General features: G+C 30.9%; 1 protein-coding gene across 1 annotated transcript; it reads right to left on the bottom strand.

Moving 5' to 3' along the window:
* Positions 1 to 198: 198 nt before the first annotated feature.
* Positions 199 to 22,192, bottom strand: LOC144841245 (ras-like GTP-binding protein rhoA). Its single transcript, XM_078697503.1, has 5 exons — positions 21,890 to 22,192; positions 21,565 to 21,652; positions 3,668 to 3,777; positions 2,453 to 2,587; positions 199 to 1,304 (listed from the first exon to the last, which is right to left on the bottom strand). Exons 1-5 carry the CDS (start codon positions 22,013 to 22,015, stop codon positions 1,029 to 1,031), a joined length of 735 nt encoding a protein of 244 aa, XP_078553629.1. The 5' UTR covers positions 22,016 to 22,192; the 3' UTR covers positions 199 to 1,028.
* Between the last annotated feature and the right edge of the window lie 31 nt (positions 22,193 to 22,223).

Here is a 22,223-nt window from a genome sequence, read left to right on the forward strand (position 1 = left end):
TATTCATGTTTATTTTGTGACGTTTCATGAGGGGTTCCCAACTTATGTAAAAATAAATATCGCAGCCTGGGCCATGATTCCCAAAACTATTATATACTAATAGTATAGTAAACAGATTTTCTTAAAAATGCAATAACATTGAAATATTGTGTAGTGAAGTCATGTAAAAAAAAGAAATTTTGCTTTATTTTTAAAATGAGACATCTCATTTTAAGAGTTTATTTGCTATATACAATAATATTTTATAATATACAAAAGACAAGTAATGTTTTACTGTTAACTAAGATATGGGGTTTATTTAAATTTAAATGTCATTGCCTGGCCAAGCTTATTAGGAAACTTTCAAGCTGACCTGGCATTTTTCTCAAGTCGTCAGTCATCAAGTTCTGTAAAATCTTTTCGTGACGACCATACACCAAAAAAAGTTGAAATGCGTATACATTTAATAATAGAATCCAAGGTCATTACCTGGCATGACAACAAAAGTTGCATGACATCATAAGTCCTAGGTTGTCAAAAATTGAGGGCTCCCTACAATTACATCCTTTTTCGCCAAACAGTGGCTAAATTATACATATAAACTTGGTAAACTGAAATGCAGACTCCTTGGACATCAAGGCCATATCTCTTGAGGTATGAATCCTGGCTAGCTAGTATTTTAAATCTTTAAAATATCTGAATACTTGCCCATTTCATTCACCCACTTCCAACAAAATAGAGGAACATAATTATATATAGAGGATATGAAAGAACAAGACAACCATGCCAATATATATAGATAAAACCTACAAAATCAGGGATAAAAAATAGACTTCTGTTCACATTCTGTGTTACCTTTCTCTGCTTTAGTTTTGTTGGTGGATTAAATTTCTAGACATACAATAAGTATTGGTATTACTTGTAACATGTTTGTCCATAGAACTGACGACTTTTAAAAACGGTGTTAGAAAATCCTTTTAAAAATGTCTGTCAACAGTGATGTTCATTATTTTATTGCACTTGGTGATACGTATATTTCTTCGACTCCGTTACATTACCACGCACATTTTCCCCTTGTCTGCTTTCACAACAGTTGTTTTCACACGTACAGGCGATCTAAATCCGTCCTTTCTCCGACGAAACGATTGTCTTATTGATAATTTTCGTCCCATTGACGGTAAGTCCATATATGATTTTTGAAGACTCAGTTTACCAATTGATGCGAGGGCGGCGTTTTCGAAGACTTCCCTTACACTGAGTAAGTTTGTTTTTGCTGAACATTCTACAAAGGCTGCAGCACCGATTTGTCTGGCAACTTTTGTTCCCTGTACAATTAAAAAATATTATTATGAATAATTAATTAACAGTTTTATTTAGCCAGCTTTGTGTATCTCACAACCAAGCAAGTGGGAAGCAGGTTTGATTTCACGCAGGTGAGGGAAAACACAATTATTGGAATTTCTTACATTGCGTCGGTTGCGTTGCGTCGCTAGTGGGAACCACGCTTAAGTGCTTGCACACAACCTTATTGGCCCACACACATCATTATGGTCGTGCGGTAATTTCCCGATTGATCGTAATCAAAACGGTACTGGGTATGGTCTAATAGTTTTTCTACTTGAAGAAGTAAGCCCAAGAACGGTCCCGAGATAACGACTATACTTCGGCGTTAGTCGATAGAAGTTTGAAAAAATTGTTAGAGATAGAGTATACGATGTTAGATCATGATATGGTTCTGTTTATTGTGATAAACTTATTATGATGATAGATCATGATAATTAAGTTAACATGAATGGGCCTATATTGAAAGTATAGAACTTGACAATGACTGGAGTACATTTCCAGCAGCTTTGTTTCGTCATTGATTATTTCCTACTGCTAAAATCATGATCAAAGAAAGGGAAACTAATCTTCTTCAACAAGACATGAACAGATGTTGCTGGTAGATAGCAATATTGTGTATTCCCAGTGTGATTTTAAAGAATAGGTTACATCTGTTAATACAATTGACCCAATTGGCATTTCTATGTATTTAGTTATAGTACAATGTAAAATTAATAATAAAAACAACAAATTTACAGTAGCATATCGATTGTTTTAAATGCTTGATTTGTATTGAATACTTTTGGCCAAATAAAAAATAGGTTTAGCTGTTTTTTCAAATCTCTTCCATTATCAAATATTGGAGTTTCAGGACTTATTTTACAATTTTATATTTTTAAATGGTGCTATTCAGGTACTGTTGTCAGAGTGTAAAATATCTCGCAAGAAAAACAAATTTAAATTTTGTATGTGAAACTCTTGTTCATTATTAATTTATGTAATATGTAAAATTAAGAGAAAATCTTTATGAGAACTGGTTAGTTCCATTAACAAATTGTCTTGTGACAAAGTTACTACAAAGTTTGTCATTTTACTAATATTGTGACAATAATCTTAAGTTATCGATTCAAGGTTAACATTATTTCCTTACCCTCTCGTGGGACACTGGTATTTTCCTCATTGTTCCCAATTCTGATAAAATTTGGACATTATTCCTTAAATCGTTTTTGCATCCTGCTAAAATGATTGGAGAATTTGAACAATAACGAAGAATCTCTGGTTGCCACTGGAATTAGAAAAAAAATTTGCATTCAAGTCCATGTGCAACAACACAAAAGATTTAGTCATACTTCTAATTTTAATAATTCATTCAAATTAAAATCATATATATGCTAATAATTTTCATTTAATAATATAAGCTAGTTAATTGAACTTAGATATAGAATTAAAGCCGAGACGTTCATCTTTGTATAAAAGGAAAACAAATTCAAAAGAGTTCATGTAATGGTACTAAATTATTGATACAGAAATGGAAAAGAAAAAATTATCATTTTTACACATTAATTGATACCATTTTAAAATGAATTGATGGAATACAGTAACATAGTGTTTTCCTAGAGTATACAGTACATTTATCACTAAGACTTCTATTTATTTCATTTTAAGTAAAGTAAAAGAGAGAAATATTAAACAACAAGAAATTTCAAAGCACAGTATTTTTTTTAGCCTGAATACTTGTGGTATTAAGGCTGCCAAAATCATTTAAACTTAATTGATATAAGGGCTGGGAATTGCTACTAAAAGAATTACACAATATCTAAAAATACAAAAGATACTTAATCAATGAAATAGATTAATGTTTTTAAGTTTCAAACTAGAACATTTTATTTATGAGTTTTAAAATTCTTTACTTTTAGATAGAACATTTATGTCTCACTAAGCCCTAAGGAAGTATTAAGTTGCTGATTTATCTATTGCAATTGGACTTTTATTTTCACATTTGTATATGTTGCAATTATACTGACATTAATTTTAAAGAAGTACAGTACTGTCCCAAAAAAAATTGAAAAATGAAGATTAATAAAATCAGACTTTGAATATGCCATTTTGTAGTTTTAATGAAGTTCATCACTTTCGTAAGAAAAAATATAAAATAAAATGATAATAATGAAATAAATGGCTAAATTCAGCCAGCCAATTCCAGCAGCCAAATTGATTATTTGTTGCTTTAAAATACAGTTTTTTCACTGTTTCAGGTAAAAAAAAATTTTTTTTTCCGATCCAATTTTGGGTCAAAGTGAAAAACTATTATGTGACAATTAAATTGGCATGTTCAACAAAAAAATTAATGTATCTTTAAAAGTACCTTTTCAATGACACTTTTCAATGTATCAGGTCTACTAACATCATAGCAAATAATACTCGCTGTTGTATCTGGGTAGGCTAAATGTCGTACATTATCATATTCTGATTTTCCTGAAAAGACAAAAAAATAAATAAAAAATATTAAATACAGTATTGAAAAAAAAACCAAAAACATTTTTTATTGTTTCTCTTGTTCAATATCAGGCTTTCACATTTTCTTAAATTAATTTATAGCGCACCATACATATATTCGACAAAACTGCATAACATCTTTAAAACTTGGTAGAATTTATTTTGCATGTTGCATTGGACCAATATATTAGTTTAATATTTGGGCATATCACTATCATATTTAGGCATATCACTACCATATTTGGGAATATCACTACCATATTTAGTTTGAATTGAAGCTACTCAGGCAAAAATCTTCTGCAAGACATTCTATTGATTTATTAAAGTATTAAATATCTGCATGGTGAATGAGTACAATATTGGATTGCAGTTTATAATTAGAATTGAGAAATCACTACAATAGTATGCAATAATAACTGATATATTTCATCATCACATTATAAATCAGATAATGTAATGTAGTTGCCAGGTTGAATTCAAATGAGCTTATATTGGCATTCATTTGGATAAAACATACTGTACAATAATATTATCTTTCGTAGTTTTTTTTGTTTTCAATAGAACAACAGATTACATAGAATGAAAAACATCATAGGCCTATTGGTAAACTTTATAAGGAATAAAGGTGACAATGAGTATATACAGTAAGTTGACATCAAAAAAATACATTTTATTTATAGATTTTTATTGAGGAAATCCTCAAATTTTGGGTTTTTTTTATTACCGAAATATTTTAGCTTCCCATAAATAACATTTTTAATATTGACTTAAAAAAGGAAATGAATTTGATTTATATTCTTAAAGGTAAAATGTGGAATATTTATAAATGGTTTTGTTATGATGTAAGGTTTATTAATATGTGTGACCATTTTTTAACTTTAAACCATTTTGAAGTATATTTATCAAGGGTACAGTACTGTGTGTATTAGAGTCTTAATGTGACCATACTGTAGTAAAGTTCTAATGTCCAATATTTAATATAATACAAATAATGAATGTTTATGAGTGTAATGGTACAAATAATGGCATGAGGTGAATGACGAAAGGTTATATATCAGGACAACTACCCTCTAGGACAATTACTACTAGGACAATTACCCTCTAGGACAACTACCCTCTGAAGCAACTATTTCTACCATTACACTCATAAACATTCATTATTTGTATACTATTGCACACCATGTGACCCACATTCGTCCAATCAAATGACAGGAATTTATTTGTGTTATATAAACTGTAATATGGTACTTGATTCTATAGCAATGTCTGCTAGTGTACTACTGTATTAACAAAATGAAATTAGATCATACTGTAGTACATAATGCCCAATATTTAATATAATATGAAATACACATCAGGAGTAAAACTGTAAAAAATTTGGCCATAAACCGAGAGAAAGATAACGCCACAATTCGAGCAACACTAATTTGATGTTGTCAGTTGCCACGCTTCAGCGGAGCAGATAAATACAGGAGCTATTTTGATTATTATTGGTTGACCTGTATTTCGTAACAGGTGTCAGTTTTGTGAGCGTCCAGCGACAGCGTGCCTGAAGGCATCTCCCTTGTGCGTTTCCTACAACAGTTTATCCATAGGTGTCTCCCCTACAGAGCACGCTACTTTGTTGCTAAGTGCTATTACTAAGTAGTAATTTATATCAAATAAGTATATAGCTTGGGGTTATAATCGTCAATAATTGAGGATATGTTATTCATGAGATATCAGACCAACTCATACTGTACAGTACATACAATTATTGATACTCGAGTACCGAAACCACTGATTCATTAGAACTTCATATTCAACTTTGAGTATGTATTAATTATTATAATACACATTATCATTCTGAATTAAATATTGTTCATTTTCATATATTACGCTACTATTAATATTACCGGTAATCTAGAAACATTTTCATTAAAAATATTTGACTAGTACTGTATTTAATAAATGATAATAATCCTGGTAAGAATATTGTGTAGCATTTTGATAAAATTCCCAACTTGGAAAAGTATAATATCAGGAGAATTCAGGAAAGCATAGTAAAAAGAGTGGGCACTATAAATAATAAAAATATAAAACTATTGAATGAAAGCACTTTTTTAAGCATAATTTTTTTTAGGCATCGACATCTATAGTAAACAATGGAGTAGTACCAGGTATGGAAAATGCATTTTTCACTTTTAGTTTAACAAACAAGGTCCTAATAGTAATGTAGTAGTGGTAGAGCCTAAATAATACATATATATATATGTAGCGTCTTTATCATTTATTTATATTTGGCTCTATATTTTGTATCAAGCACTTTCGCTTTCATGATCTGCGTTAAATTTACCACGATTTATATGTATATATACAGTACATAATTATCAATATGTTCTTTTTCCATATCTAACACAATCAGGAGGATTGAACTTTATAGGGAAGCTGAATTGAAACATTGGGCCACATCCTGCAATGATACTGTAGGGATACAATGGCAAAGTGTATGAAAAAGTTTATCAACCCTATCATGATATTTTTATTTCAAAATAGAACAGAAAGTTAAATGAATCATTGCAATGCGTCACAATACATATTTAAAGTTTCCTAAAATACCAGGAGACTGTGACAGACACTCCAGTACATCCCAATTTAATTATACCACAGCTTGAAGGAATAACCACACCCACAAGCTAAAATTAACAGCAAATGGACTTACATGAAAAGGCTACCCCCTGTGCAGTCAGAATTCAAAATATGTAAAAAAGTTTGATTATTAGTGACTTATTATATAATCCTATGAATGGAAAAATAATATTTTACAGCAAAAGCCTTTAACCATGGTTCTGGTGGTATAACAAGTCTTCATGAATAAGGACTATAAACCGTAGGTCCAGTGTACACATCTGAACTTTAAAGAACATCTTTCGAGACGAGTAGGGGGTTACCCCGGTGTACTAGTACACACACAGTCACTGCCACTACTTAAAAGTAGGCATTCTGGAAGGCCTCCTAGTTCTGTAATAATCAATATGTTGAATTGTGGAACTTACGACGATGAAGATGAAGAATTAAAATTGCTAATACTGTATACATGTATTGTACAGAATTGATGAGCTAACAACAACTGTAATGTTAAATAAATTATTTTATAAATTACACATAAGAAACTACATGTACATAAGAAACCAAATTCTCTAAAGAAACACTATTGAAATTGATTGCATTTGGCAAAACTAGACTTTCCATAGAACCTTTTCTTTCTCTTTTTGGTTATTCAAAATGGTGTCTACTTAGAGTTGATTTAATCATCAGGTGATTTTCTCTTTTGAAACAAATTTTCTTTTTTATTTAGAAATGTATTAAAATGATTGTTGAATACGACAGCCGCAGATGAAGTTCACAAAATGATTGATTTTCTTTGTTAGGTTTTTATATGCAACATGTGGAGAGGACAAAAAAATAAATCTGAACAATATCAGCCTCTGATCAGAAGGAAACTCTATTGAGTTGATTGATGAAAAAAGCAGTTTTAACTTTACCTCACGAGCCAAGATTATATTACCAACACTTTAACTAGAGGAAATTACTTTTCACAAACAACAGGAATAACAATAGCTCCCTATGGATAAATCATCAAGATGTGGTCGATATAGGAAAGGATCTGAATGCTAATAAATTCCGATTGAAAATCTGTCTGGGACCAAAGGAACAACATGCTGGGATTAAGACTAGAAAATATTTAAACACTTTTCAAGCTGAATTGTCTAGAAATTCATACAATTTGTCGTTACATTGTAAAATAAATTAATTTCATTATTTTATCAAATAAACATTCTCTATAATTTTTTAAGATGTATTGTCCCCCAAAAATATGAAAAATGAAGATTAATAAAATAAGACTTTAAATAGACAATTTTGTAATGTTGTGAAACTTTTAAGCGCTGAACATTATTACCCCGGTCATTTTTTGGATCAAACACATATGGAAAAATACTCCCATAATGCAGCTACAGGTAGTAATCAGCGCAAAGTTGTGTCTTGATATAACTGCACAAGAGCAACCCTAAGTCAAGAGACTAGGCCTGTAACAATAAATGCAGTTGAACCGAGTTCAACAATCATTTAACCTATATGAGGAAACCTCAATGCTTCAAATCAAATTTTGCCTATAAATAATACTTAACATTTAACAACATATGGCCACTGAGCCCTAGGCTAACTTGGTGAAACATCTCCTTAAATTTAACGCGATTCAATTACTATCATAATGAATAAATCGGAGAGAAAAATGAAATCTAAAATTAGGTCAATTCACGAGAGTACTCTACACATATTAGCATTAAATATTTAGTCATGATAATACAATCCAAAGAATTTTCTGTTGACTTGGAAATTACAGATATAAAAAATATAGCTTCTATAGAATACAGTAATATTATATTATTCTTTTTACACAATGAACACTACTGGTAGGTAGTCTAAAAAGCATGTCCCCTTTGTCCTACAGTATACCAGCCAAGCTATCTTGGGGCGGATTGCTATGCAGTAAACGGTCTTAGCGCTTAGCCAGCTATAATTCGTGGCCAGTACTGTAGTCTTTATTATAGACCATTGCTACACATGCAGTAGAAATACACAGCCTAGATCAATGCAAATGATGTAATTGAATAAACATCATAGTATAAAACACGGCAAAACAAAATGCGTTGGCTCAACGACCCTTTTTCTAACTTTTCAACAACTTTCAAAATGGTGAAAGTACACTTGAGCATTTCAACGCTAGACAAGTGCTTATTATTGTGAATATTGCAATTTCAAATCTTCAAAATAAAACTTTTATAAACCGAACATATGTTGACATGACAACCAGGTCTGCAGTACCTGTAGCTCACAGCTATTCTTGACCCCTGACCTAATCGAAACTGGTATACAAAGTGGGAAGGGCTGTTTGCACAAAACCATTACACTAACTCGCTTACAAATAAATACTTAAAAAAAAAATTGTTTTTAAATAATCAAACTAAATTTGGATGTGGGATTTTCATTGGTATTTTATGCAATTTATTTATATACATTATGTAAAGTAATCACCTGGAAATTCTATTTTTAGTAATTGAGTATTATGCAGTGCCTGGTAGATAAACTTGGCTTCACAAAGGCACTTCAGTACACATCAAGTTTAAACACAAGAATTCAATTAACTGACTAATATTAGTAGGAAACACCATCTTAAAAGATTTTGCATATTAAACTCAATCCTCAAGTTATAACAACAATTGAGATCATGTGATAAAAGTGTGCCACTTCACACTTCACTTCTTCTCAATAGAGAAATTAAATTTAAACAAAAGATGAATTTAGAAACTAATCCAGCCAAGAATGTTTCTAATACTCAAAAAAACTATACATACTGTACTATAGGAACAAAACAGTTTCTGAGGGACACAAATATATGGTGCGCCAAGCTGACATTCATTCAAGCAATAGAGATATCTTAGTTTTTATTACAGATATCTTAGTTTTTAATAACGATATCTTAGTTTTTAATAGAGATATCTAGAGATACAGTATCTCTACTAATAGATAAAACTTATAAAACTATTAGTTTTAAAAAGAGATATCTTTATTTCTGAATAAATGACAGCTTGGCACGCCACGCTAATGCCCAGAATTTGCAAACAAAACTTCAATCAGCACATTTTTATTGCCAAATTGTGTACAGTAGAGGCTGTAGTAGCCTAGGCCTATTAGTAGGAATAAAGGAGGTAATACCATAGTTTAAGGCTGGCTATATTACACTGTTAAGCTCTGTCTACACTATCAAACTTTATGTTGTCAAAATGATGTGCCCATATATGAACATGATGATATCATATGTGTTGGGAATATCACCACCATATTTGGGAACATCACACTTTTTTTGTCAAACTAGTTTGATAGTGTAGACAGAGCTTTAGAACACTCAAAAACAAATAATTGAGGCATATATTGGAAGGTAAAGATGAATACCGGATGTCATGAATTGGCTGCTGGGTACATTGTTAATGTTATTACCATCAGCCTAAAAACAAATTCTTAGTTCACAGAAGAAACAATGCTATCAGCGACAGCATAACATGTACTCTTAAGGGGTCACAGAAGGGAAAACTCTCTCCCTCTTGCCACCTGTTAAATACAGCATTTTGTCAAAAGATTACATAAACAGTCATTGTACTCATGATGTTATGATTGTACTTAATAAAAAGTACTAAAACCTGGGTCAGAATTGTCTATTAGTACAACAGTATGTGTATAACAGGTTTGTTAGTATTATCATGCATAGAGGAGAATTTGCAAGGCTTTAGGGAACGTTTCAACAACGGCAACATAGAAGTGAATACATACTTAGTGTGTGTTTGCATGCATAATGCAGCTAATATTTTGTGATATAATTAAACCCATCGGAAATAAAACACAGGCAGAAAATTGTAAAGAGGCTGAGTAATATTGCGACTGAATTAATTAACAAGATTTCATATTTGAATACATCTTCTGAAATTGCTGATCTGTTTCAAATTAATGGAAATTCCGAGCAAGATCACGATTCTATTTGCATTTGTAAAGTCCGTTGGGATTTCCGGTGAATTACTTATTTAGTCTTTGTTATAACATAGTTTTGAGACTGAAGGTGATCAGAAAGCGAAGATGATAGAATTTGATGATGATGATGATAATAGTGATGATGATTGAGTGATTGATTGATTTTATTCGATATTCATACACAAAAGTTAAAATATACATTGTACAAAAAGAATACCAGGATAACCCATTAAGTCGACAAATAATAAACTTATTTCCAATGGGGTCCAATCAATTTGATTGATAACAAATGATTATAAATCATTTAAATTGTAAATATTTGTGTGTAATAATTAATAGTAGTATTAGCAATGCGCAATGTGAAATTAAAAAACACCTCTGGACCTTTGGGACGCCCAAGAAACACCTTCTACTGTTCATTATAATTTAAGATGTGAAGAATCAATGTGTTAAAAATCCTGAGGTTTGCTTGAAAGTGATCGTAAATATCCTAACGAATACATTCAATTACACAAATATGAGAAGTGCTACTTAACCTATCAAATAATAACTCTTAATTCAATATCGTTATCAGTTCTTGATCGATCGCATATTATCGTGCGATCGAGCCAGTCAGAAAGGCTACTGTATACAATATATGTGTCTACATGTAAAACTCTATACATTATTTTCACTTTACGGAATACATTTTAATTTTTATCATATTGGTGTTTTCTCTATAAAATATCTTTAAATTTATAATATTTCTGAATACAAATGAAAAACTGGACAAAGGTGTGAGTTAAAATTATAACATTAAACAATAACAATTTAAAGACATTATTGTGAGCGCTGTTACAAGTCACAGTAGCCAATGGACTAAAAGTATGATGTCATGAAAAGTAAAAGGTCATCAATATTAACCTATAAATAAAATATTGTTGATAACAATCCATAATATAATTAAATTTGAGAAAATTGCTTGTTGAATATCATTATTAGTCAAATAATCATTGTTCCCATGTGGCAAAAAAGCTGTTATGTAGTTGACCTTTTAGAACATCTAAAAACCTACAAGATGAGTAAAAAAATAAAGCTGTTTCAAGGGGCATCTTGAAAAAAAAAAATTGGCCGGTACGTACCATTTTTTTTTCTTCAGAACTTACCTAAATTTTGAAAATCAAAATCGAATAACTTAGTACTACTATACTAAGTCAAATATAAAGCTATTAGTTCTAATATTTCATGTTTTGTTACTATCCAGATTTGACTGTATAGGAAATTGGGAATAAAAACTTCCACTTTTACTTTGAAAAGTAATTTGTAAAATTTGTAAAAAAATAATATATATTCTATAATTTAACACCTAATTACTGTAGATGTATGCTTTAATAATGTACTGTACAGAATAACAAAGTAAAGTGTATACTGTAGGTTAGTTGTACTGTACATACATTTTGAAAAACATTTTAAGTTGTGTTTTTATGGATTGATAATTTTATATGAAATTAGATAAAGCCAATTAAATCTGAATAATCAGTGAAGCATTATCAACACATGTGTCACTTCCAAGTCTATTATTATCATGGAGGTTGTTTAGGCCATGTGTGGTTGAAAAAATTATAAAAATATTAACTTGTAGAAATACAGTAGTTTGATTCGCAAGACGTATAAATTATACAGTATATAATATGAATACATTTTTGGGATAAAATGTTGTAAAAATTGATTCTATATGTATGATTTATTTCTTTTAATATTGTATAAGTAATTATTCTAAATCAAAATTTAGAAACATATTGTATTTTCCTTGATGTACCATTTATGAGAACATATCCATGGCATTTAAAATTCATGGTCAACCATGTCCAGTGGTCAATTTCAATAATTGAATCTAAAACTTATTTTACAGTTTATTTAAGATTACAAAATGCCCTGTGGTTAGTACAATAGTGGGTTAGATGTATTGTATGAAAAGCATAGATCACACTATCATACTACAGGTAGTATACATTCAGTAATATCACATGACTAATCGGAGGTCAGCTCTACTCTATGTAATCTTTAGGGTCAATGAAAGTAGCAGGTAGGTATTTGGTCATGGTTCATGGTTCATAAACAACATCATAAATTATAAAATAACATTTTGCAATTTATTTCTGAGAATTTCAGGGAAGGAAAAGTTCCTGAAAAAGTAATTTATTACAGGCCTCATCATATAGTAATCCCCATCCATGGTTATATTATACTACAGCCAATTCAAATGTACTCTTTCATTATTCCATAATATATCGAAAGCTTCAAGATCTGATGCATGAATAAAAAATTATTCATTTTTTAGCTAAAATTGACAGCTATAAATTTTTATCTTATATAATAGAGCAGTGATTCAAAAAGATAATATCTTAGACACTTTCATTTTCACTTTCCATGATATACAGAGATGTAACCACGGGCAACAATAATTTTAAAGATTGTCGGTTCCTTTTAAGTTCTGCTAATGAAAACATGCAAAATTTAAAGATGCATTTTTTACATTTTTTTGTTGAATATGCCATTTTAATGTCACATAACACTCACTAAAATTAGGTGAAAAAATTATTTAGGGGACAATCTTTAAATCATTTATTTATTAAAAAATAGTCAAATTGTCTGTTAGACAATTAGTTTTTGGTTAAATGTAACTGTTTATTTTGTCTTTTTATAAGTGCCATTTTTTTTCTTATGAAAAACTGCAAAATGGCCTATTCAAAGTCTGATTTTATAAATCTTTATTTTTCATGTTTTTGGGGGGACAGTACATCTTAAACATTTTATTTGTCATCTCCCACCCAACTAAAAAATAGTTTATACAAAAAACTATTAGCAGAGGCTCACAATTCTAACTTGCAATTTAATGACAGGAAGCACAAATTTAGTGACAATAGAATAATCTAATTTAGTTGATCCATCAATTGGCTATCAGTTGTACAGTCATGGCCGCAGTGAACTATCTATTCTGATGTCGTTTTCTACACGATTGCACTTGAAAAGAAACGATTTTGAACAACATGCTGCGGTTATTTTTGTCCTTTTTATTAGTAAAACAAGTAGCACATTGATAATCCAATTGGATTTGAGGCATTCTACAAGAGAATTTTGTCTTGGGTTGATGATTGACACTAAAAAATATCAAAAACTGTAATTTTTGTATTATAAAAATGTTCACAAATTTACTGAAATTACAGCAAATTTTTTTATTAAAATACAAATTATAGTAAGAAATAAAATTCATATAACTCTCCACTATTATGGATATTTAAATTTGCAAAAGCAAAAATACTCATTGTAAAATGTTAATCTAACCTAAAGTTTTGTTTGTGACAGAACATATCATTTGTAACCACATTTTTCAACCTAATAGTAATTTTATTTGCATAAATCTAGAAAAACTGTGAAATTTATAACAAATCAAATTTGGTATTGGAATTCTCTCTTGGGGTCTACCCAAAAATGTTGATAACAAGTGATGAAAATACCTGGGTTAGAACATTTATTACTATATTTACCAAACAAAGCTGATAAACCACAAGGTGGCCTACAGTACGCCACAACCAATTGACAAACAAAATAAAACAGAGAATTTAAAAGTAGTAGTATTTGACACAACAAACATAAACAATGTTTAATGACCCAAAATAATCAAAGTTTAACACTGCTGGAGATTAGCAAAAACTGTCAATCAATCATTAATTAATAAGTCTAAAATACAGTCTATTTTTTTGCTATTAAAATTTGGAAACAAGGTTGTTGAATGAAAAGTGAACAAATATTTGGTTGCTGTACTGTAGAGAAATACACAAAGCAGAAAAGTGGTATTGGTGCAAACATTAGTCTATCAAATCGGTGCAATAGTCTATCAAATCGGTGCAATAGTCTATCAAATCGGTGCAATAGTCTATCAAATCGGTGCAATAGTCTATCAAATCGGTGCAATAGTCTATCAAATCGGTGCAATAGTCTATCAAATCGGTGCAATAGTCTATCTTATCAGTGCAGATAAACTTGGATAAACCGATATACTGTAGGCCCTTCTCTCATACTGTAGGAGAGAACATACTTACACTAAACATGTACCAAAACCTCATGGAAAGAGCAAAACGACAGACAGATAATATTCAAGCAATAAAAATATGTACACTTGAATTTCCTGGTTTTGTTTGAAATAAAATGTCACATTTTAGTAGGATAGTTGTGCACTCAGAAAGAGAAAGAGAGAGGGGGTGGGGAGATAAGTGGGAAAACGGAAGTGAATGAACTTCAAAAGGTATTTGAACTAAAATTTATAATGGGCAAAATAGCAGTTACAATATGTAGTTGCCACAATGCCAGAGATGCGTATTTATTAACTTGTCGCTGGAAGCACTGTACCTGTATAATATCCTGTATAAAAATATTTTATGAAATCAAAACATCATCTTGTAGAGACCCTTTCATTTATGCTTCTCTCTTTCATAAAAGCCCATTTTGTTGTAACTTATACTAATATTTAATCATGGATTAACTACTTTTTGTGCTCCGCGATACTTTCTACAATATAACATATTTTGTGTTCTCTATGGTAGACTGTATAGAATTTCCATTATACTGTATAAAAGTATCAGTACCACACATTTAACTTTTCCGCCGATGAAGAAAAGAAAAATTCCAATACAATATACTTTCTTTTATTACTTCATTTCCATGAAAATAAAAGTCCTCTTTTTGAATAGGATCATGAACTTGTGATTATAGTACCTGCGGATCATTTAGGTCTCAGAGGATGTCTGGAATCCACCTGCTGTCAATCAAGCCCTTAGTGGTCTTTGGCACAAAGCAAGGAATGCTTACCCACCAGGTTTTGTAAACATCTAAAAGTTTGTTTACTTACAGTTTCAATTTAAATCTTGTACTTTACTATTTAGGGCCTGTTCCAATCATTTAGTGCATTTGGTGATATTAATCTTTTGTTTATGGAAAAAATAATAAAACATACTAATATGTATACAATAGCTCAATCCTAAATTGGGCATGTGTCCCAGTAAAATAATTTTCTAATTTTAAATCATTGTGTGTTATACTGTTTACATAATGACGCATGTAAATTAAAATACAATGAAAAATGTAACCAAAATGAGGACAATTTAAATCCTATTAAAATCTGGACTGTCTAATGTTTTAAACAATGACCTAATTAATGAGGTGAATGACCTCTTGGACTTGAACTCCATTGTTTGTTTCCAAATAGCCTACACCATTGAAAAATACACACTTTTTACATCCCCAAGTTTAGCTTGAGGCTTGCTTGCTCCAGCCACAACTGACCTGAAAAATATGCACAGATAGACCATGTGATAATAGACACTAATTTGATAACAAGTGTTAATGCAAGTAGCTGTAGAAACTTCCTAGCAAAAAACGAGCATTGTGGGATACCAAATGAGAGTTAATAGTACAACCAAAATCATGCAATTCGCATATAATTTACATAAATATTCTTTTCTTGAATAAACCAGGAAAGTTCAAGCATGAGAGTACAGTATATGTATCTTGTTCACGGCTAAAAGCAATTTTGTATAATGCTACATTTACATAGTACATGATGTCAATATTTTACATTATCAAATTTCACATTGATTGACAATACAATTTAAATGCAAATGTATGTTAACCATTAACATTATTACTGTAGATGGGCTGGTTATAATTTATAGTTTAACCCAAAAGTTCCCAAGGAACAAGCAATTTCGAATAAGAAAAAAGACAATTTGGTTGACAACAACAATGGTGATTTGATGAGGTAATTACAGAATACATTTGTATAATAATAAATAATTTAATAAATAATAATTACAAAAATTACAGAAAAACTCAGTTCAGAGATACATAATAGCCATTGTTATTTTTTTAAGTCCATGGTTTATCCGAATATACTACAGCAAAATACGGTAGTAAGTTAAATTTTACTAATGAATTGCATCGAGGCCCGACACGACACGACAAATATAATTTATCTAGATTATTAAAACATCACCCCATCATTAGTAACCAGGATCATGAATGATTCACGAGCTTTTAGGCTTAGTAGATTAAAACGAAATTTAGCCACAAGTAAAGACATCAATTCATTTGACAAAATAGGTGAAATGAACTATCATGATTTGATAGAAAAATAAACACTATAACAATAACACACCTGTAGTAAAGTACTCTAGGTATTCATACATTACACAACAAACGAAACCTGACAAAAGTGTGAGTGGATTGCGACATTCTCGATTGTTACTATACATTTCAACGATCAAAATAAAGTGCACAGCACCCAATACAGTATATGGCTAGTCAATTGTTGATCTGCTTCTAGAGAAATTTATTATCATCTTCCTTTTAAATACTAATGGATGGAATTTTTACCATATTATTATACATCATTTTTATGAGGAGGAGTGTTACTGTTACTTAAATCCATTGTGATGTACAGACATGAGAAAGATAGTTTGAAATTAGTAACAAAAGTTATGCGGCTCAAAAATTTGATGAGGGGAAGGAAATAAAACTAAGCATATTTTTGGGGCTAATGTACTATACATATTTTAAAATTTAGAAAGGATTGAACCCTGGACCTTGGGATTGGAAGGCAAGCATGTTAACCACCAAGCTACACTACATTTTCCAACATAAGCTACAAGATGGAGGTATATGTCGAAGTTCGAAGTTCATGTCGTACTGCCGTACTACAGTATGTACTATGTATAGTACTACTGTATCTCACCAGATCATCAGTTCTTTTACAACAATCAAGCTTCCATAACCCATTCACATCTCTATTCCCAAACGTCAAATACTGTTGATTGGAAACCGGGAACTACTCATGTTTAGTATTTTTCATAAGTCATTATAATAAGCTTATGTTAGCTTGCTCAATGAGCTTGAAAATGTGTTAAAACGCAAAAGTCAATTACACACGGTTAAATGCTATAAGTATAATATCTATAAATAAAATTCAAACAAAATAGTTTTGCTATCTACTGTAGTGGAAAACAAAAAAAAAAGTGTATTCACAAATAGGACAGCTGATTATCGGCACTGTATCTATTTTTAAAGTATCATAGGAATATTTGGTAATACAACATAACACCATGTACAGTATCTACACTAGTAACTTAACCCTTAACCTCTTTACATGACACAGGCACCACATGTGATATAAATGAGATACTGTATTACCAAATATTCCTATGATACTTCGGAAATAGATAGTATGTGGAGATACAGTACTGGGAATCAGGTGAATATAGGTACACTACTGATTTAATAAAACAAAACAAAAAAAAGAAGAAAAGTTAAAAAAAACTACTGACCAGGTGGTGTGGTGATACTGTACAAAGTTGAACTGTACTTCATCCAAGACTTAATTAATCATTAACAAATACAGGTAATTAGTAGAATACAATGGAGGGTTGCATAAGCCACTGAATGGATGGATCAATAGATTAGGAAAGAGGCAATGGAAGAATTGATTAGGGAGAATTACCGCTAATGTTCCCTGTTAATGCTTAATTAGACCGTATTGTACATCAAAGAACCAATTATTTAGTAAGCCTACAATTACGAATTTAATATTTGTAATCGCTATTATGATATCGGGATTAATAAATAGAATAATTTTAATACATTTTAGAAGATAATAGTTTAGCTGTATTGAAAAACATTTTTTTAAATATAGTATAAATCTAAATTTAGTCAATGTAGAGTATACATATATAGTAGGATACTTTCTAGGACTTTAGAAAATCCATTGTTAAACAATTCAAATATAAGAGTAAGACCCCTAAATTAATAATATAATTCAATTCAGATACAGTAAAAGACATGATAAATCCACTATACAATCCTAATAATGTTACATCCCCCACCCCTCCCCCAATTTTTGGATACTGTATGTCATACCGAGGCAGTCTCCTGTGATAATACCGTAGGCCAACAGGTACAGTAAGAGTTGAAATAAAGGTCACATTATTTTAAGAAAGTGAGAAAAACAGAACAAAATCAAAAACATGTTAAAAACCAATTTCAAATTGCATACTACTTGATAATTGGTGCTACTGTTAAGTCACATACAGCCTGTCATCAAGTTAAATTATAACATTCAAAACATATTGTCACACAACTGTAGCAGTTGCCCCAGGTGATAACACACTGTTTATTTCTGACTTATCATTTCCTATACAAAATCCTAGTGAAAATAAAATTTCTATCTTTATTACCTCCTGCAGTGATGTCACACAGGTCAGGTAATTGAACATATTGTTCATATTTGTACTTTGACCCTCAGGGAAGACATTACTATTTACAGAATTTTGGAAATCCATAAGAACTTGTCTTGAGACGCATAAATCAACACCTTTCAATTAAAAACCGCCTGTCAAAAAAAATTGAAGTACTAAACAGTAATGTGCATGTTGGAAAGAGTGCCTACTGATACTGTACAGATCAACCTAGTTGAGAAATGGTATTTTTAGGATTTTGCTAAACACCGCAAACTTCCAAAAAAACATAGCAAACCTCATCGAGCCAACATAAAAGTGAATACAATTTTTTAACAAATTTTTGTTGTTAATTACTTATTTTTGGAGTAAAGCATCATTTTTTGTTGGTTCACAATGGGGTTTGCTACTTTGCTACTTCCTCCTCCTAGATGGGATCAACTCTTATGATGTCATAGATTAGGTGGTGCCATCTACTGTATGACATCAGCGCAGTGTGTGATGTCATCATCAAACATCCTGAACAAATACATTCTATTAATAATAAACATTCTAAACATAAAGTAATTGAATCTGGAACAAGATAAATGAACCCAGAGTACTACTTGGAAAACTAATCAGTCATGGTAGTAGGGGGAGGGGTTGTATGTGAAGAGATAAAGGAAATCTGGTGGGCCCATTTTAATGTAACTATACTGTATTGCCCAAGATTGTTCCTATTCCTACACTAATGAATGGCTGAACTGTAGGCCTATACCTACTGTAGTTTGGTATACTGTATTGTACAAACTTTAATTCAGAAAACCAGTACTGTAACTTCTATATTATGTCCAGTAAGTAGGTACTGTACTATCAAATAAGTAGACACTCAGTACTTATGTGCCTTATCAGATAAAAACAACCTTGACATTATTATCAAGAAATGGGCATACAATGTAAGGGTCAAGCTAGTCCATGTGTGATGATAAGGCTAAATACACAACTGTGATAACATTTGATGTACTGTACTTCAAATCATATTGTTAATGTTATTTTCATTTAATAGTACATTAATCAGGGGTAGATAGTAGATAGAAATGTACAGTACTTGTTTTATCCACTAGCACACATTTGTTAATGTATATAGTTGTATATTATCTAGTCATTTGTTCCTTGTATCCGTTCTGTTTTGTATTTTAACCCTCCTGTTATTGGCAAATTTTTTTTTGGCTGTTGGTTTGGGTTTAAATACATAGGCCTATCTAGCAAAAACAGCAACCAAACTAAACTTGACACTTGATTGAAAACTGTGTCATTGTATTAACTGTATTTTGTTTATTACTATATAATAAAGATTAAGAATATCAATTAAATTATTATACCTTAACATTTGCCTTGTTGATACACCAATAAAACTTAACCACAACAAATTTGATTTTGACAACAAGGTCTGCAATCAAATTAACTAAACTAGATTTAGATTTATGACTATTAGCTATAATTTCAAGTGTCCTTGTAAGCCACATGGGAAAAGAAATCTCAGTCAATTATAATTTGTCTAAAGTTTTTAAGCAACTACTGTACTCAGTACTGGAAAGTACTACTGTATTACAGTAAACTTATATATTTATATATTTTGGTCTGTTATTCTATACAACCTCAATTCATTTTTTGTTTGTTATCTGTACAATGCTTTCTTAGTCATAATCCAAAATAAAAAGTTGAATGAATGTATAATACCTCCTGTTTAGAATATTCGACAAACTTTTTTTGCATATCACGGCCTTGCGTGCTGTGTTAGTAATTTATTATATTAATCGATGGAAAAAAACAGTAGTTTCTAAGAATATTCTAGCAAAGAATAGTTTTCCCGACATAATTGAAATAATCGGAGACAAACCACAAAAAATGTCACCTGATTGTAAACAATAGGGTTATTTTTTTTTATTGAATTGAAATACTGGAAGTGATGCAAATCCTATCGGATAACGAATTTGTCAACTAATGTCCCAAACATCCATTTCTTTACCAATACTCATGTAATCATTTTCAGGAAAAGCTGTAATACATGGTGTTATATTTTAACCCGGTCAAGGTAGCAGAGTTGAAAGATGCAGTAATTAAAATAAAATAGAAGAAATATCAATCTGTTCAGGAAATTATTATAAATGTCAGATTACTGTACAAGGGCCTATTTCTGCTGTATAATAGCAAATAACCGTATTTTGGGAAAATAGATTGCGTATCTGTTAAATTTGTGCTCCCATCATAATTTAATTTAAAATCAGTGGTTGGTGGTCAACGAAAAGACGTTACATGACGTAAAATACAATCAAGTGGTCAAATGCTCAAGGTGCTACAGTTCTTGAATCAAGGTCAATAACGGCGGTCAATCACATAACCGCCATTTAGCAATGAATGATTGTAGCAATTTATTGACAGTTTTTAATCGTTGTTTTGAAAATTCCATCAGTTTATTTGAAATTGTCCTGTTTCTGCTTATAAAAAATTACTGTAGAGATAATTTAGTCACATGATCATTTAGTTTTTCACAGCAGAAACAGGCCTCAAGTTAATACTAATACTAAGTTTTTAAAGCATGTCGGTCAGTGAAGTTAAAGTAGAAAAGTGTTTTAATATAACAAAAGTAATTTAAGAGCTTTCTTAAAGTATAATTTTCTTTTGGATGATCTAATTGAAAGAAAAATATAATAAGATTCCGAGATGAATTTCTTTACAAAGGTGATTACAGTGTACAGTACCGTAAAACCTCGAAAAGAAGCCCATGGGCTTAAACCTCGAAAAGAAGCCCATGGGCTTCTTTTTGAGGTTTTACGGTAGCTCCTTTAAACGGTACTTGTTGTAAGAGAAATGTAACAAACATGGTTGTGAATCAAAAGGACAACATATATCAAACTAAAACCTTATTGTAAATAAAGTTTTTTTTTAAATGTTTTACCTGATGTATCCCATATGTTTACTTCTAAGTGCATTTTGCCAACATCAATTGTTGATTCATATTGTTCAAATGTAGTTGGGATATATACCTAAAAAAACAAATTCAAGAATATACTATTAATTTATAGGATGGCTTTAAAAATCTTAAAATGAAAGTAAAATAAAACGAAACATTTATAAACAACATTGTAAACATTAAAAACCATGCCTAGTTTATTTATGAATGAATGAAGGCTAGCCTCAAAAAAAGTCAAACTACCCACAATGGAAAACCCTTCTGCCCCCTAAAAATCGATACAGTCGCCCGCTCTTTTTCCCGAACTCACCTCTGGAAAACTTTCCTTCACAAACAGGCTTAGCAATGAACTTTTTCCGCTTCCACTATCCCCAACAATAACAATTCTACATCGTGTACGCTCTGCCAAAGACATCGTACTTTGTCTTCGAATCATCTTTAACAAATAAAAGTAGGCCTAATAGAGGTTTATTCAATCACAAACTCCACAACCTTACAGTAATTACAATGTCCAACAATAGCGTGTCTCGTCAAGCTAGGCTCTCTTTTTGAAATGAACAACAGTGCACAGTAGCTATTTTTAGTCACCATGCGTGTATTGCGGTTGATACTGTGTATGCCATGTGTTCAATCAAGAGTAACGA

This window comes from Antedon bifida, chromosome 4 (genome assembly GCF_963402885.1).
Source record: "Antedon bifida chromosome 4, ecAntBifi1.1, whole genome shotgun sequence".
NCBI lineage: Eukaryota > Metazoa > Echinodermata > Crinoidea > Comatulida > Antedonidae > Antedon > Antedon bifida.

What these genes read in the sequence shown, in the direction of transcription:
- LOC144841245 (XM_078697503.1), bottom strand. Translation starts at nt 22,015, where the DNA reads ATGATTCGAAGACAAAGTACGATGTCTTTGGCAGAGCGTACACGATGT. An exon ending in TGAAGGAAAGTTTTCCAGAG is followed by an intron (nt 21,653 to 21,889) that starts GTGAGTTCGGGA and finishes TTGTTTTTTTAG; the next exon opens with GTATATATCCCAACTACATT. An exon ending in TGAAAAGTGTCATTGAAAAG is followed by an intron (nt 2,588 to 3,667) that starts GTACTTTTAAAG and finishes TTCTAATTCCAG; the next exon opens with TGGCAACCAGAGATTCTTCG.